Source organism: Mustelus asterias, chromosome 22 (assembly GCF_964213995.1).
Source record: "Mustelus asterias chromosome 22, sMusAst1.hap1.1, whole genome shotgun sequence".
In the NCBI taxonomy this organism is placed as follows: domain Eukaryota; kingdom Metazoa; phylum Chordata; class Chondrichthyes; order Carcharhiniformes; family Triakidae; genus Mustelus; species Mustelus asterias.
In genome coordinates, this window is record NC_135822.1 from 3,447,584 (window position 1) to 3,473,476 (window position 25,893).

The window sequence follows — 25,893 nt, forward strand, 5'->3', positions numbered from 1 at the left end:
TCTCTTTACATCTCCGGGCATTTTCTAAATGGAACTTGTTTTGAATCTGTGTCTGTGTGGCCACGTGCTTGCTGGAGCCCTGGGAATGGGGAGTGAAAGAAATTAGAAAGCGACATGCCTATTCTCCAAACTTCATTTCACTTAATGTGGGAAAGCGAGTTCTTTTTCTTTAAAGCAATTATTGAAAAGATCACCTTGCGTGGCCCATCCTTGCTTCGTAACTGAGTGTGGTGTACATTGCTTTCTCCAGCGCTTTGAGAATTTTAGAATCAAAGTGATTTACTTTTAAAGCCTTCTACGTTTATTATTTTGAATGACCCCAGTTTTGCTTTAATCACCAGGAGGACGCGATCACTTCATGGACCAAGTCCAGCAACAAAATTTGGACCAAAGGCTTGCATGCTACAGAATCCCAAAGCAATAATGTAAGTGGTTTGTTTATACCAATCCCATCTTAACATTTGCAAACAACTCCTTTTGTTTTCCTATCAGTGGCCGCGCACTTTTCATGTACATTTGATCTTATTTTAACGGCAACTCTTTAGGGCAAACTTGACATTTTTCAGAATGTTTTGCTTGCTCCGACAGTGAACTTTGGAAAAGGATGTTCTACATGTTAATTAATGGAATGCTCTCGACAAATTTCAAGATCCATGTTTTTTTCCACAAAGCTCTGCTGATGACCTGGAGTATAATACAAAGCATGTCATTTAATATTGCAGCCTAGCCAATGTGCAAGAAAGATGTTGCTGTTGTCATGAAGTTTGATGAAAATTATGTTCTGGTCAGTTCTTGCACATAAACTCGAACTAGCTCTTCCAAAATGAATGGAACTCAAAATTAGGAAAATCTTCCATCTGTAAAGAGCAAGTTTAACTAAATCTTGGTATTTTTGACATGGTGATGATGTAATAGGTTGATACCTTAATGTTATGTTTACAAAATGGTTAAAAATCTGGTTAGGAATCCGGTTAAGTGCCTGTGACCACGCCTAAGAAATTTTCCGTTCTGGATGACTGGGGAGAGAACAATGGGACAGAAGGTGAACTAAATAAAAAGGAAAATTAACCAGCTAAATGAGAGAGAGTTCTTCAGTCTGGAGAGGAAGCTCCTCAGAAGCGGCCACTTTGGGGGAAGTGTATGAATACTTGACGGATGTGATGGAGAGACAGGACAAGACGATGGCGTTTTTGGCAGGTTCTCTGATTGAAGGGTAATGGATGTTTACGATCGGGGATTTGCAGCCAGGACATTGGACTTGTTTAAAATCTGCTTGGGTCCAGAGTGTTAGGAATGGGTTAAAGTTACCTTCTACTTGAGTGGTGCTAATTATTTAATAGATGTCACTGGGATATATAAAGGGGTTACAGGTGGCACTGGGTGTTGGGGATGTGTATGTGGAGTTGAATCAGAAAATAAAGGAAGTTTCTGAAGGAAGCAGGACTTGCGTTTCCATTACTGGACTGCAACTGAGGCTCAAACATTGGTTCAATGGGTATTTTACCCAAATCCCTGAACCCCAAAATTTCTGTTAGTATCTGGAATATGGAAAAGGCCGTACCCACTGCCTCTACAAGGCTTTGTTTCTCAGCAGCCAGTGTGCTTTTTAACCACTCTCCTTATTTTCTTTTGTTTTCTATACAAGAGAGCAACATTTACCATTTTCTCCCAAAAGGAAGATTATAAAGCTCCCATGCTCGAAAAACCATCACACAAATTGGCCTAGGATGCCTCACTATATACTGAGTTTCAGGTGCCTCCGGTCACCCAAAAACAGGAACCTCAAAACACACTCCTGTGTTTTAAGTTTGCCCAACACTTTGTTTGCTGTCATTATGCCTTTTTAAAATTGTAACTTGCAGCCGTTTACTTGGAACCAGTAACCATCCTCAAACCAATGGTTGAGCCTCTCAGTTGCAGTCCAGTAAAGGAAATGCAAGTCTTGCTTCATAAACTCCCTTTATTTTCTGATTCAACTCCACACACACATCTCCAACACCCCGTGCCACCTGTAACTCTCTATAATCCCAGTGACGTCTATTAAATGATTAACATCCAATTTAGGACTGAAGTGGCAGGTAACCGTGGACCTGTTCCTAACACAGAGCTGGAGAGAGTAGAGTTATATTTCTGGAAGGAAGGACAAAAAGGGTTTCCTTCCAAATCTCCCTCCAGAGGTCTGGCTCTCTGGGGTAGAGAGGAGAGAAATGCTCACTCAGATCCTTCACTCTGCGAGGTGGATGAGGAGGTCACATTAATTTCTTATCATTTGAAGTGATTAGTTTTGACTCTGAAGGAAACGTTCACTCTCATAGTTATTGAGTACAGGACATAGCTTCTGGAAAATACCAACGTTTCCTAGCCTCCAGTTAACTATTTGAGGGCTTGATACTGGAAATATTTCGTATTGTCAGTGCAAACAAATTAACCCCCTTTGCTCCTAATCTGCAGCCGATATAAGTTAAATATTGAACTGAGATCGAGTTGTCAGCCAGCATTACTTGTGTAAAACTTCAGTGGCATATTTAATTTGATCTAATCATAACTTAAAATTGCCGCAAGTATTCTGTTTCAGTGCAAAGTTGCCAAAGCATCTGTCTATGCTGAAGATTTATAATTTACCTCCCATTTTAACTAATTGCCGTATCACAAGTCACCATTTTCACTCTTGTTGCCCAAGCAATGGGGCATCAGATGCGAAACTGGTCAGAATCCAATGTACCGTTTAAGATGGTGGGGAAAGACAGCTGCCACATTGTGCCGGGGAAGGTCCCACAACCAATAATGAAATAAATAACTGGATAGTTTGATTTAATATCCATTGAGCGGTAAGTCAAGAACAGAACAACTCCAAGTTGTCAAATCAATCATTCACATCTCCCTAAGATGTGGAGATGCCGGCGTTGGACTGGGGTGGGCACAGTAAGAAGTCTCACAACACCAGGTTAAAGTCCAACAGGTTTATTTGGAATCACGAGCTTTCGGAGCGCTGCTCCTTCCTCAGGTGAGTGGAGTCTCCACTTTAACCTGGTGTTGTGAGATTTCTTGCATCTCCCTAAGAGGGCAAACAGAGTCTCAGTTAATGCTGTGACCTCCTACCCCAGAGGTGCTGCCTCTGAACTGAGACTGGCTCCAATAACTTTTAAAACTCCTATTATATACTGTGGCAAAATGTATCAAGAGTGGGACATGTCTGTGATCCTGGAATGTATTCTGAGTGAAATTTCCAGCGCTGATCTCTTCAAGCATTTTTATAGAAAATCGCAAGCTATAAATATATGACATGATTCTTGTGGATGGGTGGTGCTGTAATGCTCGTTATTTCTGTTTGCTTGATGGCCTCTTCATTTATATTTGAACATTGAGCTGTGTTCCCAGAATGTAGAGAGCAGATCAATTGCAATGCCTGCCAAAGGATCCCTGCCACCTCAATCAGCAAACCATTTCCAGCTGGATTACACTGTGCCACCGTGCAGGGGTGACTCAGTGGTCATAAAATACTACAGTGCAGAAGGCCATTCGGTCCATCAAGCCTGCACTGACAATAATCCCACCCAGGCCCTATCCCTGTAACCTTGCATATTTTACCCTACTAATCCCCCTGACACGAAGGAGCAATTTAGCACAGCCAATCCACCTAACTCGCACATTTTCTTTTGGACTGTGGGAGGAAACCGTAACACCTAGAAGAAACCCACTCAGACATGGGGAGAACGTACAGACTCCACAGTCACCCAAGCCGGGAATCGAACCGGATCCCTGGTGCTGTGAGGCAGCAGTGCTAACCACTGTGCCAACGTGCCGCCCCAGTCAGCACTGCTGCCTCACAGCTCCAGGGGCCTGGGTTCAATTCCAGCCTTGGGTGACTGTCATAGAAATCATAGAATTACTACAGTGCAGAAACAGGCCATTCAGCCCATCGAGTCTGCACCGATCACAATCCCACCCAGGCCCTACCCCCATATCCCTACACATTTACCCGCTAATCCCTCTAACCTACACATCTCAGGACACTAAAAGGCAATTTTAGCATGGCCAATCAACCTAACCCGCACATCCTTGGACTGTCTTGGAGTTTGCATATTCTCTCTGTGTCTACATGGGTTTCCTCTGGTTTCCTCCCACAGTCCAAAGATGTGCAGGTTAGGTGGATTGACCATGCTAAATTGTCCATTGCTGTCCCAAGATGTATAGGTTAGGGGGATTAACAGGGTAAATACGTGGGGTTACAGGGATAGGGCAGGAGAGTGGGGCTGGGTAAGGTGCTCTGTCAGAGTGTTGGTGCAGACTCGATGGGCCAAATGGCCTCCTCCTGCACTGTAGGGATTCTATAATCTAATTGCTGATAGCAACAACAAACCCTGCACTAAATCAGGAGCTGGGGAATGTTGCTAACAATCAGAGTTACAGAGCTAATTCATTCATCCTCTTTTGTTCGTTCCTCCCAAATGCCACTTTGTTTTGTTCATGAACAGGTGCCACCGCGCTGTGAGCCATCATGACTCTTGTATTCAAAAGATGCCTTTTTGTAAGGGAACCAGTTTAAAAACTGGGGTCACCCTGAGTGGGAAATCCTGCCAGTAATTGAATAAAAACACTTTTCTGTATCTTTTCTGAAGTTATGATGTGGAGATGCCGGCATTGGACTGGGATGGGCACAGTAAGAAGTCTCACAACACCAGGTTAAAGTCCAACAGGTGAGTGAAGGAGCAGCACTCCGAAAGCTCATGATTCCAAATTAACCTGTTAGACTTTAACCTGGTGTTTGAGACTTTTACCTGTTTCCTGAAGTTGCCAGAAGAATATCGGCTGCCAGCAAGCACTGTAAATAATAGTTTATAAATGAGGTATTTCCTGTTGGATTTACATAATTGGAGCAGAGCACATACCTGGAAAAGCTGACACTTTTCTGATGTCAACAGTGCAGAACTCTTATAAAATCATCCCAGAAACGAACATCCCCACCAACCCATGGAAGACCCTGGTTTTTGACCAGTTAAATTGGAGACAATTCGTCTAGGAAGACACCAAACACATTGAGAGATTTCAGGAACGTGCAGAGGGTTTTAATATACGTATTGCGTAAGGGGGAATTTGATTATTTTCATCAGTTTTGTCTGAACCCTGTTCCATGGAGTTTGCAACATTCTTCTTGCATCCAACCTGTCTAATCCTGTTAGAATTAGATAGAATAGGTGAGTTGTGGAAAAGATTCTCTCCAGGTGCACGTTGTTAACTACCTGCCAAGAAAATCACCTTTCAGTGCCACATGATGTCATTGATTCATGGTGTATAATTTTACATGCTTTATTTATGAACCCTCCCCCTATTCCACCCTCTCTTTGTATTAGGAGGGCAAAGTAAGGGAAGTGCTTTGAGAAAACATTCTGTTAAGTTGGAAGTTGTAGCAGAAACAAGGTGTTCACTCGCAACATTGCACCAAGGTAAAGGGATGTGGAAGGTTATTAGCAGCATGGAACCTTCCTTGTGGAGCAGTCGTGACGTACAGGATGGGTGAGGGATAGTCATTATTCTTCTCCAATGATTTCAAAGTTTTTTGTCAATTCTATATAGGTAAAAAACACTGCAATTTCCAGACATATGAAGCTAAAGCAAAAACAGATTTACATATATTAAAAACCCTCTGCACGTTCCTGAAATCTCTCAATGTGTTTGGTGTCTTCCCAGATGAATCTTCTCCAATTTCACTGGTCAAAAACCAGGGTCTTCCATTGGTTGGTGGGGATGTTTGTTTCCGGGATGATTTTGTAAGAGTTCTGCGCCGTGACAGTTTCCTGGCATTTGAAAAAAGAAAAGACAGGTTAATGTTTTGAGTGGAGACCTTGAGCAGAACGGAGTGTTCATTGCACTGGATGTTCTGAGAAAAGGTGCTTTTTTTTTTTCTCCCCTTTTATGGGATGTGAGTGTCGCTGGCTAGGCCAGTATTTATTGCCCATCCCTAATTGTCCCTTGAGAAGGTGGCGATGAGCTGCCTTCTTGAACTGCTGCAGTCCATGTGGTGTAGGTACACCCACAGTGCAGTTAGGGAGGGAGTTCCAGGATTTTGACCCAGTGACAGTGAAGGAACGGCCAATATATTTCCAAGTCAGGATGGTGAGTGACTTGGAGGGGAACCTCCAGGTGGTGTCTTCCCATGTGTCTGCTGCCCTTGTCCTTCTAGATGGTAGCAGTCGTGGGTTTGAAAGGTACTGTCTGAGCCTTGGTGAGTTGCTGCAGTGCATCTTGTAGATGGTTTACCAAAATATTGCTGCAGACTGGCCTGTAATGTACTTCACACAGTCTTTTCAGTATTAAACTTATTAATATTGATTGAACTCCAGGTTTCATAATGATTGTGAATTAATATGAATTGAATCATATATTTACTGTAAATCATCTCTTCCCATTTAACTGAGACCTTGCACTGATGGGTTTCTAATATACGTATTGCGTAAGGGGGAATTTGATTATTTTCATCAGTTTTGTCTGAACCCTGTTCCGTGGAGTTCCAATGTTTGAATAATGCTGAAACTGTACAGGATGATGTGGTTCTATTGTGCTGGACAGACTGGTTCTATCAGATACTTTGCTGCCAGTTCTGCAAAACATGGTTCATTTATTAAATATCAGGGATAGTTCTATTACGGTAACATTGGCTGTAGATTAAACACATTAAACAATGATGTTTGCATTAATGTATTTGAACATCCAATTTCTGTCCCATTTCACATTCTCTAATCTATTTACTTTTGCCTTATAATTATTCAAACACTTTCCTGTTTAATTATTCTAATGTTCTATTTTAACAAAAGATCCTTTGGAAACTTTAAAAAAATTATGCCTCAGCTGTTTGTGAACAAGGGAACATTCTTTCATTTGATCTACCTGTCAAGTAAGTCGCTTCGTATTTCACTATAATTGCTGCATTCTGAATTTATAGTGCACACAAAATTGGAATGCATTCCCTTTTCAATGCCCAGCCAATTAAATTAAATTAAATGTCATGAATAGGGTGGCACAGTGGTTAGCACTGCTGCCTCATAATGCCAGGGACCTGGGTTCAATTCCGGCCTCGGGTCACTGTCTGTGTGGAGTTTGCACGTTCTTCCCACGTCTGTGTGGGTTTCCTCCGATTGCTCTGGTTTCCTCCCACAGTCCAAAGATGTGCAGATTAGGGTGATTGGCCATGCTAAATTGCCCTTCGTGTTAGGGGGATTAGCATAAGTAAATACGTGGGGTAGGGCCTGGGAGGGATTGTTGTCGGTGTCGGCTCAATGGGCTGAATGGCCTCCTACTGCACTGTAGGGATTCTATGATCTCTGACCAAATCAATGCACTCCAAGGCTACATAAAAACCAGTTTAACCTGCTCCTGCCGCCCCACCCTATCCTTACTCCCCCCATCCAATGACTGGCAAATAAGTGAACGTGGACCAAGTGGTCTTTCGGTTTCAGATGCAGACTATGGAGTTATATATTGGTAAGGAGATTAAATCAATGGAGGTCGTGATGGAGCAGATTTGAATATGACCATTGGGATGGGTGAGTTTGGGTCAGATGGCCTCCTCGGGTGCTGATTTTTTGCATTCAACATTTGATGACTTTCTGAAACTAACGAGTAAATAAGACCAGATAGAGGAGACACATTGCCAAGATGACAGACTGCTGAGACTGGAGTCCTTGTAGGAGAGAACCTTTTCTTTCAACTTTCCTGGAGAATTGTTTCTCACTGAACAATCTTGAGAAGAGAAAGGAATTTAAAACTGATCGAAGGAAAAAAGACAAAGTATTACTTGAGTTTTGACTTTGAATATGTAAATGCACATCCCACAGCAGGAAGAAATTGTCTAAAATTCCAAATAGAGTTGCGTTATTTGGGCAATTTGTCTAAAAATGTCAACACTGGAACATTTGAATTTGTGTAGGCTTTTCTCACGCTATTAGGAGTCATGTTCTGTCTGATCTATTTAAAACCTTGAAGCACATTCCATCAGAATATTTGTTATTCTGACTCTTCAGCCAAAATATTTTCATATTGCAATAACATTAAAGTATTCTTTTAATCTGCAATTTGTTCAAAGTTTGAACTTGGGAGCAGAGTCCTTTACTGGAAAGGTTGATGGAGACCGGCCCCAGTTATTCACCTTTTCCAACGCAGACCAGTTTTGTGATTTTTCTTTTTTCTTCCTTATTTTATGTAGCAGTTTTAAACATCTTTTCCAAACTATCAGGATAGTTGTTTGAAGGTGTGACTTTATAACATTGTTTTGAGGTATTTTAACATTCAGACGTTTAAATTGCAGAGTTATTGAGAGAGTTTTCCAGCAAGATGACTTCCTGGTGGCTATTTGTATGAGTCACTTTGAATTTAGGACTGTAACTCATCACCTTATTGAATTGTTTGGCAATGGTGTATTCTCCCCATCAACTAATTACCTGGAAGAAAATTGCTTTTAAATCTACGTATGCACATTTAGCAATTCGTAAATGTGACTCAGTTTGGTTTATTTTGCTGTGTGCATTTGTACATAATTCACCCAAAGACTGTGCCCCACATTTCCAAAGGAACCAGCTTGTTTATTGCTTCCTCCTGTGTTGCAGTTGAGCAGTCTGGCTGAACATTTCTGTTGGGTCACAGGAGCGGAAAAAGCTGCCTGCAACTTCCGTCCCTCCCATTGCTGTAACCAACAACTCATCACTGACTCCAAAAGACCACCTTGATAATTCATCTACTTTGGTTTGCAGTCCCGATGAAGCGGATAGCGCTGCCCTGAGTTCTTCAGTTTCTCACCTTGTGCTCCAAGTAATTCTACTCATGATAAAAATCTGTTTTAAAAAAAAAAATGTTATCTGACATTTATCCAACTGTAGGAGTAATGAAATCTGATGTACGACAGCCATTTTCATCCATTCATCCATAACCCCCCACCCCAAGCACTTCACAGCAATGTTACCAAACGTGTTGGCACTTGGACGCAGATGACAAAAAGCTTGGTTAAAGAGATAGGTATTGAGGAGCCTCTTAAAGGAGTAGAGAGGTTGAGGGGGGGCAGAATTCCAGGACTTCAGGTCGAGGCCACCTGTGGTTGAGTGATTAAAATCGGGATCCTATGATTCTTTGGAGTGAAAGGGCTTCTAAGGCTTTGCCATTTCATTTAAAGCAACAGCGATGCTGAGAAAAGAACAGAAGGTGCTGGAAGGTCGGGCAGGTCAGAGAGCTTCTGTGGAAGCAAACGGCAAACGGTCTACTCTTCAGAACTGACAAAATATTGAATGCTTAAATGCCCCAGACGCTATCCGGGACTAGGATGTAACAGGTTAAACTGCAGATCCACTTGTGCCGCTAACTCGCTTTCTGCTCCATCTTGTCGCAATCTTTCTCCCTGTGGCTTTTGTCTAAAGACTGGTGATGTTCTTGAAGTGGAACTCAAGGTAGGGCTTTGTAGGCAAGGGGGTCTGAACCCTCTTTACACATGATGTACCTGACCTCCAGTCTCTGCATTGGAGCTTTTAAATCAGGTAAAAATCTGCTTCCTGCCAGTAAAGAAGGTTTGGAGGAGATTTGATGAAGTAAATAAGAAGCTGTTTCCAGAGGCAGGATAATCGATAACCCAGAGAATTCAGATTTAAGGTGATCGACAAAAGAACCCAAGTTGACATGAGGAAGCATTTCTTAAGAGTTGTTGTGATCTGGAACATGCTGTCTGATGGGCGGTGTGGGGGGGTGGAAGGCCTGGAGGAAGGAGCAGAGGAGTGGGACTAAATGGATGGCATTATTAAAGAACGAGCACAGGCAGAGTGGGCCGAATGGCCTCCTTCGGTGTTGTATCTTTCATAATCCATCCTATGATTCTGGTTTGGAATGTGAAACTGTGATGGAAGATCCTGATTGACAGCATTCAACTCACTCAAAGCAAGATTCTCATCAGATTACTCTCCTGCTATGTAAAGATGTCCCTTCACTGTCGCTGGGTCAAATTCCTGGAGCATTCTACCTAACAGCACTGTGGGTGTACCTACACCTTGGGGACTGCAGAGGTTCAAGAAGGTAACTCACCACCACCTTCCCAAGGGGCAATTAGAGATGGGCAATAAATGCTGGTCCACCTGGTGATGCTCACATCCCATAAATTAATTTTAAAAATTCAGTAAACACCCAGCTGAGTTGTTGACTTGGCGAGTTTCCCTGTGGTTAGTTCATGTACACACTGTGTGAAGTGCACACATTGAAATCGTGGCTGCCAAAATCGGAATGATTTGGTATTGGGCGTTACCTACTCATATCGAATATAGAACAGTACAGCACAGTACAGGCCCTTTGGCCCACGATGTTGTGCTGAGCTTTGTCCAAAACCAAGATCAAGCTATCCCACTCCCTATCATTCTAGTGTGTTCCACATGCCTATCCAATAACCGCTTGAAAGTTCCTAAAGTGTTCGACTCCACTATCACAGCAGACAGTCCATTCCACCCCCCAACCACTCTGAGTAAAGAACCTACCTCGAACATCCCTCCTATATCTCCCACCATGAACCTTATAGTTATGCCCCCTAGTAACAGCTACATCCACCCGAGGAAATAGTCTCTGAACGTCCACTCTATCTATCCCCATCATCATCTTATAAACCTCTATTAAGTCGCCTCTCAACCTCCTCCGCTCTAAAGAGAAAAGCCCTAGCTCCCTCAACCTTTCCTCATCAGACCTACCCTCCAAACCAGGCAGCATCCTGGTAAATCTCCTTTGCACTCTTTCCAGTGAGGTGACCGGAACTGCACACAATATTCCAAATGTGGTCTCACCAAAGTCCTGTACAGTTGCTGCATAACCCCACGGCTCTTAAACTCCAACCCCCTGTTAATAAAAGCTAACACACTATAGGCCTTCTTCACAGCTCTATCCACTTGAGTAGCATTTATTATCACATCTATTCTCATCTATATATCTCATCTATTGTCTTTAGGGTTAAATTGTGTAGTTTTATTCAGGTGACTCCTGTTCTGATGCAGGTACCCGAGGGCAGTTTTATTTGTTGCGCAGGTTGTACGGAGTGTCACTGGGTTCTTTTTGTGCTCTGTGAATTGGTGGTGATTCTCAGCTGAGGGACAGAATCTGAGGTTTTGCCAAAGCTGCTGGATATCAGCAGCGAAACACGTGGACTCCCGTCTGCAGCATAACATCAAATATTCCAATGAAGGAATTCCTAGTCATTTTTAACTGGTGGATTTTATCTGGGGGGGGGGGGCGGTGAGGATTGTTGTGTCTGATCTCATCTCTTCCCAGAACTTCAGACTTTTATTGTTTCCCTAAAAAGAATTTACAAATTTTAATTTCCTTGTGTATTCATTATTTTTTCCAAAACAACATGAAAGTAATGTGAGCAGCTTTGATTCTCTCCCTCTTGGTTTTTGTTCACAGTCTAACCGTTTCTCTGAAATGTTCAGTTTGCAGCTGGGAGTGCTGTATGGTGTTTGTGGGTGGATTTTCCGATTTCCTGGAAGTTTTTCCCCAGCGCGGATTGACTCAGTCGGTGCATCTTGTCGAAGACAAACATCCCATTGTTTCCTTGCTTTTCAAAAAAAAAACACTCGATGCTTAATAGAATGTTGTGGGGATTGTAGTTGTGAACAGACCGTCCTTTATACAACCCAGCAATGTTTTTGAGAAGGTGAAGCCTTCACTTCTCTCCTGATCACATATTTGGGTTATTAAAGGGGCAGGTGACCTACTTGAATATACTGCTCCAGATTTACCCCAACAAATGTCAGACGGTAACAAAATGATGTCTGTCTGCCTAAATCACTGTCTGCTGGTCTGTCTCACAGTTTATATCTTCTGTCTCTCTCTCTCACTCTCTACTCCGTCTCTTATATTGAGATAAAGAATTCTAAAAGGGAACAAAATTTGAAGTGACTTCCCGGCACTCCTGAAGAAATATCTGTCGGTAATCCAATACACATTCAAGTAGATTTAACATAGCAGATGTTCCTCCACGCTGATGACACCACCTTAGTGGGTCGGATCTCAAACAATGAGACAGAGTACAGGAATGAGATAGAGAAGCTGGTGAACTGGTGCAACGACAATAATCTCTCCTTCAATGTCAACAAAATGAAAGAGATGGTCATCGACTTCAGGAAGTGCAATGGAGGACATGCCCCTGTCTACATTAATTGGATCGAAGTAGAAATGGTCGAGAGCTTCAAGTTTTTAGGTGTCCAGATCACCAACAACCTGTCCTGGTCCCCCCATGCCCACCAACGCCTCTACCTTCTCAGAAGACTAAGGAAATTTGGCATGTCCACTACGACTCTCACCAACTTTTAAAGATGCACCGTAGAAAGCATTCTTTCTGGTTGTATCACAGCTTGGTATGGCTCCTGTTCTGCCCAATACCGCAAGAGATCGTGAATGAAGCCCAGTCCATCACGCAAACCAACCTCCCATCCATTGACTCTGTCTACACTTCCCACTGCCTCGGCAAAGCACAGCCCGGACATTCTCTCTTCCATCTTCTTCCGTTGGAAAAAAGATACGAAAGTCTGAGGTTACGTACCAACCGACTCAAGAACAGCTTCTTCCCTGCTGCTGCCATCAGACACTTGAATGGACCTACCTCGCAATAAGTTGGTCTTTCTCTACACCCTAGCTATGCCTGTAACACTACATTCTGCACTCTGTCCTTTCCTTCTCTATGAATGGTATGCTTTGTCCGTACAACACGTAAGAAACAATACTTTTTGCTGTATACAAATACATGTGACAATAATAAATCAAATCAAAATCAAACGCAGCTCATTCGGTTTCCTCCATTCCGAGCAGTTCAAACCTCCCCGATCCCACTCTTACTCTCCTCAACGCTGTTCCATGTTGGGATTTCTGACCCCCCCAGATTGAATTCTCAGGATCTGTAAGGAAGTAGAACAAGCTGCAATGTACAACAAGTTGTGAAAGATCTGGTATTTCTTTGAGGAAGTGTCTCCTTCATTAAGGAAGTCCAGATTTGTACTGGAATCCTGAAGTGGTCGATATTTACTGATCTCTCGGGATTTCTGAAACATAGCGGACATGGGAAAACGGAGTATGTTCCAGCTGGCCAGATCCAATCCTCCATAAAACTGAGGTAAGCTTGGGAAATCGAGCCTGAATTTTGGTTGAATTGTGGACAGCGCAAGAAGCCAGGAGATCCAGGCACAACTGCCAATGTATTTTCATCAACTCCATTTTCCTGCTCTATCCTAATATCCCCTAATTTCCTTGGTAACCAAACATCTATAGGTCGCTGGCTTGAATATAGCTCAATGGCTAATCGTCCACAGTCATCTGGGATAGAGAATTCCAAAGATTCACAAACCTCTGAGTGAAGAAACGCCTCCTCATCTCAGGGCGCGGCACTGTGGCACAGTGATTAGCACTGCTGCCTCACAGCGCCAGGGACCCGGGTTCGGTTCCCAGTTTGCACGTTCTCACCGTGTCTGTGTGGGTTTCTTTAGGGTCCTCTGGTTTCCTCCCACAGTCCGAAAGACGTGCTGGTTAGATGCATTGGCCATGCTAAATTCTTCCTCAGTGTACCCAAACAGGTGCTAGAATATGGCGACTGGGGGATTTTCACAGCAGCTTCATTGCAGTGTTAATGTAAGCCTACTTGTGACACTAACAAATAAACTTTAAGTGACCGTGTCCAGTGAGGGAGAAACCTTGCTGGACACGGTCCAGCCAGGGAGAAACAGCCTCTTCCCGTAAAGCCGTCTATTTTCTACCTTTCATTGGATCACCTCTCATTCTTCTAGATTTTGGAGAGTGTTCACCCATTCTTTTGGATCTCTCCTCGAGAAAGCTCTCAATCCCAGATGTGACGTTTCCTGTTCCCTTGCACAGCTGGATGGATAGGTGTCAAAACATAGAAATAGTATTGTAACACTCTGAATTCTCAGCCCAGAGTGAAGAAATGCCTCCTCATCTCAGGCAGCACAGTGGTTAATGCTGCTGCCTCACAGCGCCAAGGACTCGGGTTTGGTTCCCGGCTTGGGTCACTGTCTGTGCGGAGTTCAACCTTCTCCCAGTGTTTTGTTTTTCTCTCTCCAGCCATCCAACCAGCTCATACTCTCTGCATTTACTGAACAGAACACAGAGCGCCACAGCTTTCCAATTTACTGTTGGCTAATGGACCAATAGATAAAAGCAGTAGATATTGGCCGGAGTTCTCCAGCTGTTCACGCGGGATCTTCCAGTCCCACTGACGGCGCCCCCTCGCCGCGGGTCTCCAGGCAGTATGGGATGGAATCAATGGGAAATCCCATTGGACAGCGGTGGGACCAGAAGAACCCGTCTCCAGTAAGCAGAGCGCTGCCTCTTGCCACCGAGGAAAATGCTGAGGGGAGGCCAGAGGATCCCTGCATTGTCTCCTGATGTAGAACTTGGTACTTAAATATTTACTGTGACCTACTTCATGTGATGTGGAAAAAGCTACTGACTTTGGCCCTTTGCAGCCTGCCTGCTGTTTTATATCCACATTCATCAAAAAATCAAACCATCCCAAATTGTCCACATTTGGCCCAGAGGGATATGGGCCAAATGCAGGCAATTGGGACTAGCTTCGGGATTAAAAAAAGGGCGGCATGGACAAGTTGGGCCTGAAGGGCCTGTTTCCATGCTATAAACCTCTATGACTCTATCCATTACAGCAACCTGGTTCAATCGAGTGTTGTAGTCTGTGACTTCTGAACTTTTGGTTTTAATGGAGTTAAAAATAACAGATGCAAAGTTTTGGATTGGCACCAAAAACACTCAGAATAAAATTCAAGGCTAGAAAGATGGTGCCAAGTTTCTAACCTCAAACCAAAAATCGATCGGTCCAAAGCTCAAAATCAAACATCAGTCTATCTGTAGTTTTTCTCCTTTGTCCTGTGTTAAATCATTAGTTCTGGAAGGTTCTGTTTGTGAGTGGGTCTCTCACCAGTCACTGTAATCACTTCCTGCCCAAAAAAAGCTATAAGTTTGTGAAATTGCAGTTTTTAACTGTCTGAAATTGCAAGTAAATCCTCAAAATTGACAGTGTTTGGAATCGCAGAAGACTCATTGACTGTGTACACTTAAATACCAAACATTTATGGTACATTAGTCGTTTGGGAGAGGTGGTGGCCTCGTGGTATTATCGCTAGACTATTAATCCAGAAACACAGCTAGTGTTCTGGGGACCCGGATTCGAACCCCACCACGGTAGATGGTGGAATTTGAAATCAATAAAAAAAATCTGGAATTAAGAATCTACTGATGACCATGAAACTATTGTCTATTGTCAGAAAAACCTATCTGGTTCACTTAGAGAAGGAAATCTGCCATCCTTACTTGGTCTGGCCTACATATGACTACAGAGCAATGTGGTTGACTCTCAACTACCCTCGGGCAAGTAAATGCTGGCCAGCCAGCGATGCCCATGTCCCACAAATAAATAAAAAACAAAGCTACTGGATTAGTAATTCAGAGGCCTGGACTCGTATCATGATCAATCTTCTCTGTTGCAACATCAAATAATTCCATTAGATTGATTCAGACACTTTGAACCTTCAACTAATCTCCTTCATTGACTCATTGCCTTTCTAAATTATAGTTTCTTTGCTTCCTGATGATGTGCAGGTTGGATGGATTAACCATGCTAAATTATCCCTTAGTGTCCAAACATGTGCAGGTTAGGGGAATTAGCGGGGTAAATATGTGGCCTCCAGGTGGAATGCTCTGTCTGACAGTAGGTGTAGACTAGATGGGTCGAATGGCCTCCTTCTGCACTGTAGAGATCCTATGATAGATGCTATGGTTTCCAGCAACATAGAAACATAGAAAATAGGTGCAAGAGTAGGCCATTCAACCCTTCAAGCCTGCACCACCATTCATTATGAAATGGCTGATCATGCACTTTTGGTATCCCATTCCTGCTTTCTCTCCATACCCCTTGATCCCTTTAGCCACAAGGGGCACGTCCAGCTCCCTCTTGAACATATGTAACAAACTGGCCCCAACAGCTTTCTGTGGTAGAGAATTCCACAGGTCCACAACTCTGAGCGAAGAAGTTCTTCCTCATCTCAGTCCTGAATGGCTTACCCCTTATTCTTAGACTGTGACCAATATCCACCACCTTAATGTTACGGTGATTGATCTGTAGTTTTCTGGTTTATCCTTCTCCCATCTCTTGAATAGTAATTCTCCACTACCCCTGTATCCAATGAGCATTGGAAGTTTGTGTCCAACGCCCCTGATATTTCTGCTATCGCTCCTTGCAGCAGCCTACATTACATTCCATCTGCACCAGGTGACCTACACAGTTTCACTGATACTAAACTTATCAATACAGAGTGTCTTCTCTAGTGCGTCCATTAGTCCCAAGGTGTGTAGGTTAAGTGGATTGGCCATACTAGATGAGTGGGGTTATGAGGATGGGGGCAGGGGAGAAGGTGTGGGTTAGATGCTCTGTCAGAGTCAGTGCGAACTCGATGGGCCAAATAGCCTCTCTCTGCACGGTAGGGATTCTATGATTCATTCCTAGTTTAGTGTAATCCTCAAATCTTTCACTTCCTTTGTGAAGACAGATGCAAAATACTCACTGGATATTTTAACTCTGCCTTTGGCCTCTTAAGATTTTCTTTTGAGTCCTTAATATTTCCAGCCTTTTTTCCAGCTAACCACTGACGCTGTGTTTATAAAATGTTTTTCATTTTACCGTTGTCTGATCGTTTTGTGTAACCTCTCTTTGCACCTTGTCTTAACGTTTTCAATTTGCTCACAGGCTTCCCATAATCCTGATTATTCACTGAAACTTACTCCCGACGCTCCTCGTAAACTATGAAATTAAGGTGTGGAGTTGCCGGCGTTGGACTGGGGTGGGCACAGTAAGTAGTCTCACAACAGCAGGTTAAAGCCCAACACATTTATTTGGTAGCATGAGCTTTTGGAGCGCTGCTCCTTCATCAGGCACTCGCCTGTTGAAGGAGCGGCACTCCAAAAGCTAATGCTACCAAATAAATGTGTTGGACTTTAACCTGGTATTGTGAGACTACTTACCGTGAAATGAAGGAGTATTTAAGGGAAAGGATGTCTGAGAGAATAATGGAGTTGTAATTTAATCGAGAGTTTGTTGGATCAAGATCTTGCCTGTATTTTGAGATCCGACTATTAAAGGCTCACTTTGTTTTGGCTTCATGGGACTTCTCCCTATCTCTGTGGCTCAGATGACTGTTTTGCTGGAAGTGTGTACACGGGTGACTGTCCTTGTGGATTTCCCTCTGTCATGGAAAAGTTTGGTAACTGCTCTATGCCTCACCGCCATTTGAGATTGGTGACTTGCCGTGTTGGGAAATACCCAGTTCAACCAATCCAAACTCTACGGTGGAATGTGTTGAAATTCCAGTGATTTATTCACTCAGTTGTGTGAAAACCAATGGTTGTGGTTTCACTGAAGATTTCAAGAGGCAATTTAACCTGTGTTTTTAATTTGATTTATTATTGTCACATGTATTAATATACAGTGAAAAGTATTGTTTCTTGCGCGCTATACAGACAAAGCATACCGTACATAGAGAAGGAAAGGAGAGAGTGTAGAATGTAGTGTTACAGTCATAGCTAGGGTGTAGAGAAAGATCAACTCAATGTAAGGTAGGTCCATTCAAAAGTCTGATGGCAACAGGGAAGAAGCTGTTCTTGAGTCGGTTGGTACGTGACCTCAGACTTTTGTATCTTTTTACCGACAGAAGAAGATGGAAGAGAGAATGCCCGGGATGCGTGGGGTCCTTAATTCTGCTGACTGCTTTGCCGAGGTAGCGGGAAGTGTAGACGGAGTCAATGGATGGGAGGCTGGTTTGCGTGATGGACTGGGCTTCATTCACGACCCTCTGTAATTTCTTGCAGTCTTGGGCAGAGCAGGAGCCATACCAAGCTGAGATACAACCAGAAAGAATGCTTTCTATGGTTCATCTGTAGAAGTTGGTGAGAGTCATAGTGGGCATAAACAATCAGTGTCCCAAAAATCAGGCCATTGCTTTGATTCCCCTCTCTGATACCCATTGTATTTCTATGATTGTGGGGAGTGCATTGCCCCTGTAGATGGCATCTTCCTTCAGCTGCAGTAAATATGATAAGGAAACCCAAAGCAAGTGCTCCATGTTCCCCCGTGTGCTTAGTGCGCACTTATTATGTCTAACAAAATACAAGGAAATAAAAGTCAGTAAATATTATTCGGCAATAACATCGCTGTACGTTCTGGAAGGTTGATCTATAAATCCAACAAACAAATGAAAAAAGCTTTGTGACCAGAGAAAGAACGGCATTTTCCGAAAGATGACCAGAATCAGAAGCTGGAATGTCCTTCACGGTTCCAACACTAACGCGAGCTTTCGTTCTGCAAAGGGTAAGATTTTAACTTTGAAAGCTTCCAGTTATCCGAGGAAAGCTGTAATTCACAAAGAACAGAATGAAGTGATTGAATATCTGACTTGATATTGAACCTTATAACACCAGCTCGAGGTCCCTCGGCCCACAGAAGGTGTGCTGCAGTTTACTCTATTTCGGCCAGCAGTATACTGGAATTCTTAACACGAGCATTACCTGGGATGCAAAGGCATTCTCCCTATTGAATCCGACTTCTTTCCAGACACTGTTCAGATTAGGATCATAGAACCATAGAATCCCTACAGTGTAGAAGAGACCATTCGGCCCATCGAGTCTGCTCCGACTCAGAGTATTTTAACCAGGCCGTCTTTTCCTCCAACCTATCCCTGTAAAGCCACACATTTACCTTGGCCAATCTATCTAACCTGGGCATCTTTGGAGGGCGGGACGAAAGGCACACAGGCACGGGGAGAGTGGTCGTTCCCCTCAATGAACTTTATCCAGTCTTGACAATGATACAAATATCCAAAGCTGACTTACTTGCCAGCAATACCAACATGAAGTTATTTGCAACCTAGACATAACCCTAGCTGGCTGTGTTCCACAGATGATATTTCAGTCACCCGAGTATGAAGTTGGATGCTTTGGATTTCACCAGGTGTGAGGGATTTTGGTGAATATAGAGAAGTTGGCAGGAGCGGTGGAAAGCACAGCAGCTATAATTGGTGATGAGAATTTTATTTTTACGCAATCGGTTATGATCTGGATCATGCTGCCTGGAATGTTGGCAACAGCTGAGTCAGTAGGAACTGTTAAAAGGGAAGTGGATAAATACGTACACGGGAACTTTGCAAGACTATGGGGAAAGAGAGAGTAAGACTAATTGGGCAGCTCTTTCAAAGGGCTAGTACAGATATAGTAGGCCAAATGGTCATCTCCTGTGCTGTAAGATTCCACATCTGTTTCATCAGATATTCGCTGACTTAATTTTAACTGAGTTGAGTGGCATACATTTAGCTGTTTTTGAAGGAACTCTGTCTCTTATTTCTATTTCCTTTCACAACTTCTAACTTCTGACTTCCTTTCAATGTGTCAGCTCAATATTCCCCGCTACTTGTCAAATCCTAGATTTCTACAGAGTGGCCGGAGGTTTTTGAAACAGACTTTGGAAACCGTTGTAGATCCAGTTCGGCAAGTTTTTGTGTCAAAATGTCAGAATTTGTCTAAGCTGCTTAAACCATTTCTCCAAAAGTCTACCCATTTCTACAAAAGTGCTTAAGCTGATCTTATTCCTGTCTGAAGCACTTGTTATGTTTACATTCCTCATGCTACCCTAACCCCTGTACATTATTTCTAGGTACCTCTTGTTTAGTGTTACTTATCTGTTTGTCTTGATTAGACAAAAGTATTTGTAATGCCCCCATCAGCTTCAACATTTAATTGAAATATATTTTTGGTCTGTACAATGTATAAGCTGTCAGTGGGTCTACAGAATTTTTCCATCTATCTCAGGTTCGTACAAAGATACAAAAGTCTGAGGTCACATACCAACCGACTCAAGAACAGCTTCTTCCCTGCTGCTGCCGTCAGACTTTTGAATGGACTTACCTTGCATTAAGTTGATCTTCCTCTACACCCTAGCTATGACTGTAACACTACATTCTGCACTCTCTCCTTTCTCTATGAACGGTATGCGTTGTCTGTATAGCGCACAAGAAACAATACTTTTCACTGTACACTAATATATGTGACAATAAATCAAATCGAAAAAGGTTCTGTAGGTTTTCAGTGTGTCTCAGTTTCAGCGTGAAATGTGTCACAGCTCCTGAAACATCAGGATTACTTTATTACAAAATAACTCAAAGAACTTTGATTTAATTTATTATTGTCACATGTGAAAAGTATTGTTTTTTGCACGCTATACAGACAAAGCATACCGTTCATAGAGAAGGAAAGGAGAGAGTGCAGAATGTAGTGTTACAGTCATAGCTAGGGTGTAGAGAAAGACCAACTTAGTGCAAGATAAGTCCGTTCAAAAGTCTGACAGCAGCAGGGAAGAAGCTGCTCCTGAGTCGGTTGGTACGTGACCTCAGACTTTTGTATCTTTTTCCCGATGGACTGGAACACAAAAAGCACAATTTTGTATAAGCAATGAGAGGTGTAAAACTTTTGGGGATAATTTTTCAACTTTGCACTCCTGGCAGGATCGCTGCAGAAGGCATCCCATTGAGAAATCGGGATGAGCGAATGCGCACACTCTTCAGATAATTGACTTCATAGTGGAATTCCCAACGTGCATTCCCAGCTGCTTTCTCGGTCTGCAATGTTAAACAAGTTTGCTCCACCTCTGCTTAACCCTCTTACCTCTGCTTCCTCATTTTCTCCTCTGCCTCTTCCTGTTTTTGTTTTTTCAACGTGAATTTTATTTTTTTAACCTAAATCTTACTTTTTTTCCCACCGGTGAATCCATTTCAGGAGTGGAACCAGTTTAAAAAGATGCATTTTATTTCTCTTAAAACTGGCGTCGAAGCGCAGTCTTTTTCAACCAGTTGAGAATTGAGTATAAAGTTCGACACCATTGCGTCCGTGGCTGGGTCAGTCTTTGATACATCAGCATAGCTTTAACTTGGTTTCTTTCCTATTCACCATCGCTAAGAATTTCAGGTGCCACTTCTCTCCTCATCATGACCCTTGGATAAGGCAGAAAGCAGCTAGTGTCCTGCTGTATCTGTGGAAAATAGAAATAGGAGGAGACCATTCAGCCCTTCAAACCTCTTCTGGCATTCAGTTAGAACAGTGGTGGGCAACCTGCAGTCGGGGTGCCACATGCGGCCCATCTGGGATCTGAGTGCGGCCTGCGAAACATTTTGTTGGCTGTTGCCCGCGCACAGGGTGCCACATTCCACTGATTTCTGTCTGCGGAGTTTTTTTCCTACCCGTGTGACTGAAGTGATTCACGGGCAAATGAGGTGCGCGCACACATCAACTGAGAGCTGTGCACTCCCTCGGTGCCCAAAATGTCAATATTTCTGTTATCCTTGAGTTTTTTTCTATAACTCATCACGAAATATTCGGCGTGTATTAAATGTGTTTAATCTTATTTGTGGGGACGTTGTTAGTGAACTAGCCTGATTTTCATCCTGTGGCCCATTCACTAGGTGAGGTTGCCCTTCACTGAGTTAAATCGTGGCTGATCTGTATCAATAATTCCACTTATCCTATGATCCATTTCCTTTATAGAATAGAATCCCTGCAGTGCAGAAGGAGGCCATTCAGCCCATTGACTCTGCACCAACCCCAATCCCACCCATCCCTATCCCCATAACCCTACTTATTTACCCTACTTAGCCTGACACTAAGTGGCAATTTCATAGAATCCCTGCAGTGCAGAAGGAGGTCATTCGGCCCATCAAGACTGCACTGACCACTATCCCACCCAGGCTCTATCCCCATAACCCCATGCATTTACCTGAGCTAGTCCCCCCTGACACTAAGAGGCAATTTAGCATGGCCAATCAACTTAACCCGCACATCTTTGGACTATGGGAGGAAACTGGAGCACCCGGAGGAAACCCACGCAGACACTGGGCGAATGTGCAAACTCCACACAGACAGTGACCCAAGCTGGGAATCGAACCCGGGTCCCTGGCGCTGTGAGGCAGCAGTGCTAACCACTGTGCCACCATGCCGCTCTTTTGAATCATCACCCAACTGCAGTCTTAGCTGTGGTTTAGAACAATAAAAAACTCTCGGGGTTACAACTGTTACACACATCCCAAATCCAGAGAACATTGAATTCTTTGATTGTGAAATACAGAACACACCTAATACAGAATTCTCAATTACTTTCAACAGTCAAACCTCTCAAAATTGGAAGAGAGCCATGAAGGAGGAATGCTCTCCCTGTTCATCCTGGCACACCATCGGGGGGAGGGGCACATGTGCCTGTTTTCCTTGGCACATTCACAACCATTTGGACAGCACGGCGGCACAGTGGGTTAGCACTGCTGCCTCACAGCGCCAGGGACCCGGGTTCGATTCCCAGCTTGGGTCACTGTCTGTGGAGTTTGCACGTTCTCCCCGTGTCTGCGTGGGTTTCCTCCGGGTGCTCCGGTTTCCTCCCACAGTCCAAAAGACATGCTGGTTTGGTGCATTGGCCATGTTAAACTCTCCCTTAGTGTGTGTGGCGACTAGGGGAGTTTCACACTAACCTCATTGCAGTGTGACTGTAAACCTACTTGTGACGTTAATACATTTAAAAAAAACATTTGGGGAAGGTTTATTTTCTCCTGGAAGTTAATTCAGACTGGGTGGGCTAAAGCTGCAATCCAGGTGCTATTTATCCTAATACTTGAACCATCCATTCTCAGTCTGCTGGTTTCATTTGCGCAGAATGCCGTAACGATCCTCAGTCTTCCTCCGGGAAAAAGATACAAAAGCCGGAGCTCAGCTGACTTAAGAACAGCTTCTTCCCTGCTGCCGTCAGACTTTTGAATGGACCTACCTCGCATTAAGTTGATCTTTCTCTACACCCTAGCTATGACTGTAACACTACATTCTCCTTTCCTTCTCTATGAACGGTATGTTTTGTCTGTATAGTGCACAAGGAACAATACTTTTCACTGTATACTAATACATGTGACAATAGTAAATCAAATCAAAGAGTGTTAAATTTGTAGCATTTTACTGATGAGTAAAATGTTGCTTTAATGGAGAGCAGGCTCTCTGCAGCTTTGCTCTGATACAGTGCTGTCATTGACCATTCTGCTGCTGTTTTACTGTAAAGGGGTTGGCCTGAAATATTTCCTGCTTCCTTTGTTATGAGAGTAACCAGTGCTTCTGGCGATAGAGGCTGTCTCGCTGTGAGTCGCATTGTGGCACCACCTGACTTAAGGAGCTGGCTCCACCTCCTCAGCTGAATGGTTTAATTTTTAACGTAATTTCTGATCCTCCTATTCCGTGGACATGCTTGCCGCATAACAGAGGCTGTGTGGCTGCTGTAGAGACTGTTTTATTAGCAGATGGGTAAATGAAGGATGGTGCCTTAGACTCAGGGAACTCACTTTCTACTGGAGATTACTGTATCACCTCATCTTGAAGAAAGCCGATGAGAGAGACCATGAGAATCATACATTGTATCGGGAATATTAACAGTCCAACAAGAAATGGCAATTCTTGGCAATGGTAAGTTGTCTTATTAATTTTTCTCTTGGAGATGACCTTGCTGTAGTTTAAAGTGCAATGTGATTGAAATGATGTTTTTGGTGCGAAAGGAATTGTCTTGTTTTTCTACTGACTTCCTGAAATCCGAGCAGGTGTGTGTGTGAGCTGGCTGCCAGAAAATGTGCTCAGAAATTGACTGAAGAGGCAAAGCTTGCTGTCGGGCAGAGAGTATTATTGTCAACTGTAAACTGTAGAACTACTTAATTGGAAGAGGGCTAACTTCAGTGTGTGTGGGTGGGGGTTCGTGGTGGAAGGCAGGGTAAAGTGGAACCAAAGTTTGACAGGAGAAAATGAAACGGAACAATGGATGAGTTATAAGGAACTGAGATTTCAGGTGTAGGTTTGGTACATTCCAATAAGAGGGAAAAGGCAGGGGAACTATGCCAGGGCTCGGGAGAGATGTGATTTAGAGAGACGATGAATCAAACAAAAAGGAGGGGGGACAATGTATGCCAGGTGAATTCTTCAAGTGAGAACTAGGTTAGAGAACCCAAAGATGGTCCACCAGCATGTGAATAGTAAGATAGTGAGTGGCAGGGTGGGGCCCATTAGGATAAAGAAGGTGATATCTGCTTGAAGACAGGGAGCCAGGCTAGAATATTCGATAAGCATTTAGTATCAGCCTTTACGCAGGAGAAAGACTCTGACAAAGTATTGTAGATGCAGAGGTGGGCGAGGTACTGGATGGGGTGAAAGTTGATGGGCAGGATGTAGTGGAGAGGTTGGCAATGCTGAGAGTGGGTAAGTTGCCTGGTTCGAGTGGCCTGCACCCCAGGTTGCTAATTTGCCTCACCTAGATATAGCGGATTGAGAGGATTGGAGAGTGGCAAATGTTTACAGCCTTGTTCAGGAAAGGATGTAAGGACACTCCCAGTAACTACAGATCAGTCAGTTTGATATCAGCGGTAGATAAGATTTTAGAATCAAAGTTGGGTTAAAACTTAAAAGGCATTTGGAGAGATTTGAATAAATTAAGATTAGCCGGCGCAGATTTGCAAATGGCAGATTGAGATTGCCAGATATTTTGGTGACAATATTGCAGAGGTTGTTTATATCAGCAGGAAGAAAAACCTTTTTTACGCAGCAAGTGGAAATGAGCTGGAACTCGCTGCTTGCAACAGCGGTGGAAATGGAGACAACCAATGAATTCCAAAGGAAATTGAATGGGCACTCGCAAGAAATAAAGTTGGCAGGTTCAGGGAGATAGAACGGGAAATGGGACTGAGTGGGATTGCATGGAGGCTTGGATTCAATAGGTCGAATGGCCTCCTTTGTGTCTAGATGCTTTCTCACCCGTAGTCTGTGTGTTCAGTGTTGGTGTTCCAATATTCCAGTATTGGTCAAATCAGTTGGACAATGAGCAGAAAATACTGGAAAAGCTCAACAGGTCAGGCAGTGTCTGTGGAGAGAAACTGAGTTAATGGCCATGTCAGTGAGAACAGAGAATCTGGAGCTCTGCTCAAACTCCATCCACAGCGGCGATTCCGGAGAATCCCGGTCGGCGTTTGAAGTTGGGGGGTCCCAAAATGTGTCGACTCACATTTGTCACTGCAACAGCAAGAACAGTGAGGAAAACAACAGTACCCACTCCCTGAGCTCGCACTTCTGCCTTGTTGAAGCGCCAGTGCAAGATTTTCATCCACTGCCACATTAAGTTGACCTTCCTCTACACCCTAGCTATGACTGTAACACTACATTCTGAGCGCGCTCCTTCTCTATGAACGGTATGCTTTGTATAGTGCACAAGAAACAAAACCTTTCACTGTGAACTAATACATGTGACAATAATAAATCAAATCAAAAAATATGAGTGTGTGTTCTTGTGGTGTGAATGAGGATAATTGTAAGTCCGCAGAATCTTCCCTCTGAGAGGGAGCTAGTTTACACCAGGAGGCAAAAGAAGTGGAGGAGTGGCACTGTTGATCAGGGATAGTGTCACAGCTGTAGGAAAGATGTATGCCATGGAAGGATTGTCTACGGAATCTCTGTGGGTGGAGGTTAGGAACAGGAAGGGGTCGGTAACTTTACTGGGTGTTTTCTATAGGCCGCCCAATAGTAGCAGAGATGTGGAGGAGCAGATTGGGAAGGAGATTCTGGAGAGATGTGATAATAACAGAGTGGTCGTGATGGGAGATTTTAATTTCCCAAATATCGATTGGAATATCCCTAGGGTAAGGGGTTTAGATAGGGGTAAGGAGTTTGTTGGAATATCCCTAGGGTAAGGGGTTTAGATAGGGGTAAGGAGTTTGTTAGGTGTGTTCGGGAGAGCTTCCTGACACAGTATGTGGATAAGCC

At 43.5% G+C, this 25,893-nt stretch overlaps 1 protein-coding gene across 1 annotated transcript in view; it reads left to right on the top strand.

Annotated features, from left to right (window-relative positions):
* nadka (NAD kinase a) overlaps nucleotides 1–25,893 on the top strand; it is a 103,929-nt gene that overhangs the window by 41,604 nt on the left and 36,432 nt on the right. The window contains exon 3 of the mRNA XM_078238628.1: nucleotides 342–425. Coding sequence (XP_078094754.1) covers nucleotides 342–425 — 84 coding nt within the window. The remainder of the gene's footprint in view (nucleotides 1–341; nucleotides 426–25,893) is intronic.